Raw genomic sequence first — 8,301 nt, 5'->3', positions numbered from 1 at the left:
GGTATCAACACCAACGACCATTACTCAAATCTCACTTGCTTCAGTACTGGTGGTTTTCGTTGGAGTTTAGTATTTAAACAATCGTATCGCCGTTCTAGTTCTAGCGATGCATAACTTCAATGCGAAACCATACAACAGTACAGAGGAAATGAGAAAGCTCTCCTCCAAGCGAGGAAGCTCCACAGGTTGGGTATCCCACAAACAGATGGCGCCACCAGCTTTTTTGCTATTTTTAGAATGCATGAGTCGTTTGCCGTCTGCTAAACGAAGTCTTTCTATATTCCGTTTAGGTAGAGAATTTGAGGCGTTTAGAAGCCGTTTAGTGGTCGTTTAGTGGATTTGTGGCACTTGGGTTGATTTCTTCCGTCGCTTTGCGCAGCGGGCGCTATGAACCAAATCTAAACTATCTCCTGTAAATAAATGAAAGATGTTATTTTCTCGTGCTGTTCCTCATGGGACAGATTAGCTTCCATCTACGACAACCCCCCCCCCCCCCCCCGCTCAACACTTCAAAGCCTACCGAAAACTACTGAAATAATCTTAAACTCCTACCGAAAACTACCGATAAAATTTTGATGCGCCTACCGAAAACCGCAAAAATAATCTGGCCACTCTGCTCATACTGCCAGTGCCACATGACCGCCAGCCTACTCCCACCGTGCGCATGCATTGTAGGCAGAGTGGCCAGATTATTTTGGCGGTATTCGGCAGGAGTAATGTTGAAAACGCGTAACAAATGAGTAACAAATGAGGATATCGATCCTTGAAACAGTATTCCAAGCGCCACAGATTTAGCTTAAACGACTGAAAAATCAAATATCTGTGATTTTCGGTAGGATAAATGGAAAATCGGTAGTTTTAGGGCGGTCATCTATGAATCGGTAGGCATATAAAAAATCGGTAGGAATACAGATAAATCGGTATTTCTGGCCACTCTGATCGCAGGCTGAAGAAGAGCACGAAAAAAACCTCTCCCCCTCTCCACCTTCAAACACCAACGCGAACAACGCGAACTGTCAAAATATTGAATACACAAATAGAACCTTTCAATGTACGCCAAAACCGTGCCGACCGAGGAAATTCTTTTTCTTAGTGGTAAACAAATCGTTCTTCTCCCCCAAGCGCAGTGCATTGCCCGCCAGCGGAAGCCCGTGCCAGAGTGCAGAGTCCCGCCACAGGCTGCCCTCCAGCGGGCGGCGCTCCGGTACAATTCCATTTCCAATTTCACTTCCGCTCCACATCCGCACAGTGCACAGTTGCGGACGCCTAAAGAAACCATTTCGTGCACGAAAATACTGAATCACGATTCAGTCGTCCCCCGAAAGGCGTTCCAGACGTGGGCTGGAATAGGTGTTGGACAGTGCTTGTGCCGGTGACCCCTGCTGGACAGGCCGTTTCTCATACAGGGAGGAAATCGGTTCCAATCCACTAGCTAGTCTGCGGGGTGAAAGGTCCATCGCTGGCAGGGTCTTGGAATGCAGTGGGCAACCAGCGGGCAGGCGGCTGGATGGAAACTGGATTTTCTGCTTTTCTGCTGCCTTTCGCGTGTTCGCAGTCTCTTTGTGCAAGTGAGGGTGAAGAAACTGGTGCACTGATTGCAGTGGTCGCTTTGCTCGTTGCAGGTTACTTCTGTTTCATTTCGACGCACTCGGTGTTTCCGGCCGTTGCACTGCTCAGCGCACGATCGTTGTCGTCGTCGAGGGAGGGGAACATTACGGAAGGCGGTCGCGGCTCGCTAACGTACCGGACGGTGCTTTCCCGTGAAGCGCAGCCCGTACAGCAACCATGTTTATGGAGAAGATCTTCGACAACGTTGGCGTTGATATGATCACCAGCAATGATTCGGAGGAATCGATGGAGAAGTTTACCAACAGCATCGGCGGTGGTGTAAGTGTACGGGGCGGGGAACGCTTCCTTCCGCCAGGCCTTTACTAACGCTTCTCGCTTTCGTGTGGTCTTGTCGCGATGTTTAGAAATATCAAACGGTGATAACGGATCTCGGGAAGGCTCTGCTGCAGGCCGCCCGGGCCGGCAACACACCCAAGGTGCTCGAGCTGATGGGCCGCGGTGCACCGTTCACCGCTGACTGGGTAAGAGATTCAGTTTTGGACACAAAAATTGCATACTTTCATGTTTTTTTTTTCTTGCCCTTAACCATCTAGCTCGGGACAACACCGCTGCATTTAGCCGCACGGCACAACCACATCGAAACCTGCCGAGCGCTGCTAAGGGCCGGCATAAGCAAGGACTCGAAAACCAAGGTCGACCGAACGCCCCTGCATCTGGCTGCCTACCATGGTAACATAGAGATAGTGGAGCTGTTGCTAAGCAGCAAGTGCGAGGTCGATGCAAAGGATTTGGTGCGTACGGGCAAACCAGAGAGACCCGACGACCAGTGTCATGATTTATTTCCTTCTTTCTGTTTTGTAGCTCAAAATGACCCCTCTGCACTGGGCGGTGGAAAAGCGGCACAACAAGGTGGTGGAAATGCTGCTCCAGCACGGTGCCGACCCGAACGCACTGTCCAAGTTCGACAAGTCGCCGATACTGCTCGCCACCAACATGAAGCAGATGGAGCTGGTGCGGATACTGATGCTGGCGAACCAGATGCGGGCGGCAAGCAGTGAACAAGTGGGGGTATGGGACAGAAGCTTGAGCGCACTTTCGCTGACACGTTTGCTGACACATTTCCCTCGCAAATTTTCAGGTAAAGGAAGCGACCGACAGTCTTATGCACGAGCTGCAGCAGCACAAGGAGCGCCACCTGCCGGACCAACCGACCGCCGCGAACGAAAACGACGAGATCGAGGATAACATTACGATGGAGCTGAGCAATGACAGCAATACGCAGCTGTCCGACCACTCGAACCACTCGCTGACGGACCATTTAATCGAGAAGGACGACAGCTTGAGCGACGCCATAACAAACCTGGTCCAGAGCACGGAGACGGATCCGAAAAATCTCGACTCGTCCACGCTGCAGATGCTGAAGGAGCATGGCATTTCGTTCATGCCGTCGGATGATACCGGTAGCCTTATCACGTCCGCGATCAAGAGCGGCCGCAAGGTGGTGCTGTCCGAGGCGGGCAAGTACGCGCTTAAAGAAACGAGAAACATTCACCCCCAGCAGCAGCAACAGCAGCACACGCAACCTGCCCAGAGGCAAACGGGATCGTCGACCGTGCCCGCCACCGCCATTAGCCATCCCAAAACGAAGACAATCAAAATCATTAAAAAGCAAGCCTCGTCGTCGGGCAACTCTTCGTTCGGGGTAAGCTTACCGGGCCATCAGCAGCAGCAGCAGCACTCGCACATCCATCACGTACACCAGTCGAGCGCGACGGGCGCGACGCCGACGATCAAGACGAACAAGGTGATCAAAATCCTCTCCCCGGAGGAGTTCAAACAGATCTGCGGCGGTGAGGTGGGCGGCATCAAGCGGGTGTCCTCCTCGGAGTACAAGAAGGTTCCGGTCGGGTCGGGCACGGTGAGGTAGGTGTTTTTGTGTGGCCGTTATTTTGCCCTTCGCTTGCTAATGCAATCTTCAATTCCCTTGGGTAGATTCCCCGTCGGCAGTCGCTCGCACGTGATACCATCGTCCCATCATGGTAGTGCCGTGGGCACGAAGCAGATCAGCAAAATCGTGATGACGAAATCCGGCCAGCGGTTTCCGGTGGTGGCGGCCGCCGGCAAATCCGTCAGCGACCTGGTACAGACGAAGCACAGCATCGCGAACGGACTGTCCAGTGGGCACAACCGGCACATCATCACGTCGGCGGACGGTGTGAAGCGGCTCCGGACGGCCACCGGTATGGAGATCATCTCGTCCCTGCCCACCAAGCTGCCCCAGGATACGGTCGTGTCGGTCGAATCGTCGCCCCGGGTCGGCGCCGTGTACCACCGGGTGACGGCGATGGGCAACCACCATCACCACACGGCCACAAACACCACCACCACCACCACCACCTCCTCCTCCTCTTCCCTCTCGTCGGCGGTAAAAAGTGGCAGCGGGACGGCGGCCACCAATCTCGTGGTGGAGCTGCTCGAACGTCAGCTGCTCGAGCTGAAAAAGCTCACCGAAGATCTGCGGAAACAGTTCGACCTGTCGCAGAAGCAGAACGAGGAGTACCGGACGCGGGTCGATAAGCTGGAGAAGGAGGTGCAAATGCTCAAACAGCAGCAGCACGGGTCGGACGGTGGCACGGTGGCGGCGACGGCCGCCGGCAGCCTGGTCGAGATACTGTAAAGCCCCAGTGTCACGGCCAGTAACGGTTGCGCGTAACGCGTACCGGTAACCGTACGTATATGGTGCAACCTTGACACACTTACACACACAAACACACACAAAACTCTACTACCTTTTAGGAATAGCATGTAAAAAACAAAATGGGAGAGAAAATTGAGCGCGTGTGTGGCACGCGCGAAATTTCGTTGAAAAATGTTAACAAGTTCGGGAAATGTTGATGAAACATTGTTGGCTGCTGATGATGATGGTAGTGATGGGAGAAATGGCAACAATCCTGACGCGAGATTACTTTCTATACCTGAACTCTGGTGCTGCATGTGTCTATTTTTTACCTCTTTAGCTCTTTCGTTCGTTTAAGCACAACTTAAAGGCTGAATTACGTTGTCTTATGATTGTACGCTTTAGCTAGTTTACATTGTTCTGCTTGCAACGATTCGGTTCTATAACCGCTGGAAGAGTTGTTGCTTTTCTTGTTATCATAATCAACCCACTGCGTTCATATTAGGTTTCCAAATTACCGTTCCATCGAATCTCTGTTTGAGAAGATTTCTTAATCGTGCACAAGCAAATTTAACCCATTTTAGTTTCGTGGTTTTGAACATGAGACGATAACAGCAACATTTAAGCGAACGATCGCTTCATCTACCTCGTCAAACACAGACGGTACTGATTTAACAGGAACAAACAAACAAACAAACAAATGAAATAGCAATAACAAACAGCAATAGTGTGTAAAAGGTAAACGAATCAACAAAACAGTCAACGATGGAAACAGCAAAACGACTCCCATCATAACGGCCATTTCAAATGTAAATTCAAACCGCGTGCGAGAAAGTGAGAAAAGAAAGTGAAATTTTGCCACCATCACCACATCATAAGCTGTATAGGAGTTGTTGGTTTTAAATTATAGCGCTAGGGACTGTGCAGAAGCAACGGAGGAAACTAACTGCAACAAGCAGCAAATAGATGTGCTTTCTTTTGCGTTCGTTTATGACGCTTTTGCGGATCGTTTGTTTAACACAAAAGAGAAAGGGCGAAATTGCCGTATGATCATGATACTAATTGTGTGATTGCTTTTTTTTTGGTTTCAAAATTACTAAAACAAAACACCAAGCCAATCACAATGAAAGTGAACAGCTACTAAACACCTCAAATTTACTTACAATCGTTTGCATTTATTGAGCAATTTCGCGACCACGTCTAAACGAAACACAAAAGTTCATTCGGCAATTTGTTCAGCCGTTTGTTGCAGTTTCCAAGTTGAAATTGCCACCAAAATGCACCCAAATAAAAAGAGGGGGTGCAAGAATCAGATTATACATTACAGGGGGCTTTCCAGGAGCTCTTATAGCTGTGGGACACAGTTTATTGACTGTTTCGTACGGGAAATGAACTTAATGTAATGGGAATTGGACTTTACAGCATGCTTGTTGGACAAGTCCAACAGGAATTTCCAAGGAGGCTGTCCAAGAGAGTACAATTCCCGTCATATGATATCCACTTCCCTTTAGAAAGAGTCAAGGAAGTGTCCCACAGCTATAAGAACCCCTTGGAAAACCCTGTATACTAATAAGAGGCCTAGTAAGGTAGAAGACAGATAGATGGACAGGTAGGTCACAAAATCACCACCAATGCGCTCACAGCGCTGTGTTGCATTGTTTGTTGTTTTTTTTGGCAGGCAGATGTTTAAGCGGGTGGAAAAGCGTAAAAGAATCGGGCTAGAATTCGTTAGAATCGTAAGCAATAATCGAAGAGAAGTGGGAGATAGGGTAGAGGGGGATGCGCTTTCTTCATGTAACTCTCTCTCTCTCTCTGTCTCTCCCTTTATCTCTCTGTCATTGTTCCTCACAAAAGGGTTCATCTTTTTTTTTCTTCTCTTGTACATATAGAAATTAAGCCGCTAAACTTGTTTTGTAAAATGTAACTTTACGTAACATCGCCTTACTTCGGTTTTTTTATTGTAACAAGTCGAAAACAGATTAAGTAACGTGTTTGAAGGGGGGAAGGGAGAGGAGATACAGATTTCTTCTCAACAAGCAACCGTTTGCCGTGGAACGGCGGGAGCGAAGCAGAAGGGAACGACTTATAACGTGGCTTCCATGCAGCAGCAGCGTGCGCGGGTGTGCGTCTGCGTAAACGCAAGCCCTCCTCACGCAAGTGTTTCGGTAGAATGTAAACTCTAAATAAACAAAAAACCACGGATGCATTTCATTTTCAATGCCTGCGCTTCTCTTTACTTCCTTCTCCTTTTAAGGGAAAATTGAACATTTTCAGTTCCTGTCCTGTTCAAAGCTTACACGCCGGTGTGCTTCTTCACCCAATCCCGGAAGGCGGTAACGCGTGCGAACGCAGCCGGATGGCCCTTGTCGCAGCCCTGCGCATGGCCGAAGCTCACCACACCGACCAGCGTCTTATCCTCCGCCAGCACCAGCGGACCACCGGAATCACCATTGCAGGGCGAGCGCAGCTCCTCGCCAACCGCGCACAGCGTGCTCTTGCGCACCAGCAGCGGGCTGAACGTTTTCTGGCACTGCTTGTTCGGGATCACCTTGAGCGAGGCGTACTGCAGCTCCTGCGCTACCTGGCCACCGTTCACCATCAAGCCCCAGCCGCTGACGACCACCTCCCGGCCGGCAAAGTCCTCGTCTCCCGTCGGCAGCCGGACGGGCTGGACGCGCTCGCTGAACTCCACCTTGCTGGGCAGCTTCACCAGCGCGACATCGTTCGCCACGAACAGTGGGTTGTACTTTTCGTGCTTGAAGAACTCGGTCGACTCCAGCACCAGCCGGCCGTCGTTCGTGTTGTCGCTGAAATCGACCGCCCCGAGGTGCACCTCGACCGACTTCGCCAGCATCACGCAGTGGCCCGCCGTCAGGACCCACTCCTCGTTCAGCAGCGAGCCACCGCACAGGGCCTGCTGGCCGTTGCCGACGTGCAGCGTGAGCCGAACTTGGTAGGGGAACTGGCCCAGCTTGGCCGTTTCACCGTTCACCACCCGCATACCGCCGTGGGGAGCGGCCTGGGCGACCGAAGCCACCAACGCGAGCAGAGCAAGGGCGCAAGTTGCCGGTTGCATTTTGTGCACTTCAACACACTTTAACACACTGCTTGGGGGAGCCTCTGCGATGGAGGACGGACGAACGAACTGTGGCCTACCATTGGGGAGAACTTTCTTTTTATAATCGATCCCATCCAACGGTAGTCTCGTTCCTTGGGCGATAAGATCTCGATTAGAACTTCGTGGCAGATTGCAGCTTATGTCGAGACAGGTTGAAGTGTAGACGGTCAAGAAGCGAAGTACTTTGTTTGTTGTTCATTGACCCATTCCCGATGAGTGTTGGAAATGCCGCGGGGAAAGTGTCTTCTGTCCACATCGATACATAATGTGCCCATATTCAAGTGCTATGTTGCTCTTGAGAGCTTCCGGAACTGAAGCGGAAGAGTACCATTGCAAATAATGCATTGCTTTTTTTTGCAAAATTCCTTAAATCAAAATTTGAATCATACCAAGTTCCTATTCGTTTATCAATTCGGTACGTGTTTAGCGCAATAAATTCTAATTCACTCCAACACTTGATGCTCGGGCAGTGGTTACATTAATTCCTTCGCATTTGGTTGGCATCAATGAGTGCCTACTGGAATCTTAATTAGTCAAGTGTCGTGCTGTGAAGTGTGGATGTGGATTTCCACGTCCTTGGGCTGTCTGAGCGCGTTGCATTAAATGTGATTTGCCATGTGTGCATGTGCGAGGGGAATAGTAAGAGGGACTAAAGTCTAAAATGGAAGATTAATTTCAACTTCTTCTGTGCTTTAGATGTAGTCAAAACGTGCACAATGCCAACGATTAAAGTTTTGAAATCATGCGACATTTTGAAATCAGCTTTCAATGGCTTTCAAAATTATTGGAAAAATATAACATTCACTTGTTTAGCATCCATTTGCCGAAGAATTGTTGATCGCAACCCCTTTTTGCAACGGACTGTGGAAGAGATTCAATTTTTTGCATTTCTGCAGTAGTAGCGCCATCTATCCGCAAATTAGTTGTACCAATTTTA

The 8,301-nt window shown here is 49.9% G+C and overlaps 2 protein-coding genes across 3 annotated transcripts; one reads left to right on the top strand and one right to left on the bottom strand.

Annotated features, from left to right (window-relative positions):
- The first annotated feature begins 988 nt into the window (after positions 1 to 988).
- On the top strand, positions 989 to 6,190 carry LOC121593152 (GA-binding protein subunit beta-2). Of its 2 annotated transcripts, none has more exons than XM_041915271.1 (7): positions 989 to 1,095; positions 1,623 to 1,887; positions 1,974 to 2,090; positions 2,163 to 2,360; positions 2,431 to 2,637; positions 2,708 to 3,492; positions 3,562 to 6,190. In XM_041915271.1, exons 2-7 carry the CDS (start codon positions 1,786 to 1,788, stop codon positions 4,244 to 4,246), a joined length of 2,094 nt encoding a protein of 697 aa, XP_041771205.1. In that variant the 5' UTR covers positions 989 to 1,095; positions 1,623 to 1,785; the 3' UTR covers positions 4,247 to 6,190. The 2 variants fall into 2 exon arrangements, with proteins under 2 accessions (XP_041771205.1, XP_041771206.1); XM_041915272.1 differs by lacking the exon at positions 989 to 1,095 and adding an exon at positions 1,102 to 1,204.
- A 262-nt stretch (positions 6,191 to 6,452) lies between these two features.
- LOC121593154 (collagenase-like) lies at positions 6,453 to 7,411 on the bottom strand. Its single transcript, XM_041915273.1, has one exon. The coding sequence runs from the start codon at positions 7,320 to 7,322 to the stop codon at positions 6,540 to 6,542; it is 783 nt and encodes a 260-aa protein (XP_041771207.1). The 5' UTR covers positions 7,323 to 7,411; the 3' UTR covers positions 6,453 to 6,539.
- Between the last annotated feature and the right edge of the window lie 890 nt (positions 7,412 to 8,301).

The sequence above is a fragment of the Anopheles merus genome, chromosome 2L (genome assembly GCF_017562075.2).
Source record: "Anopheles merus strain MAF chromosome 2L, AmerM5.1, whole genome shotgun sequence".
NCBI lineage: Eukaryota > Metazoa > Arthropoda > Insecta > Diptera > Culicidae > Anopheles > Anopheles merus.
Note: the sequence above shows the minus strand (reverse complement) of the source record. Positions and strands in the feature narration are given on the sequence as shown.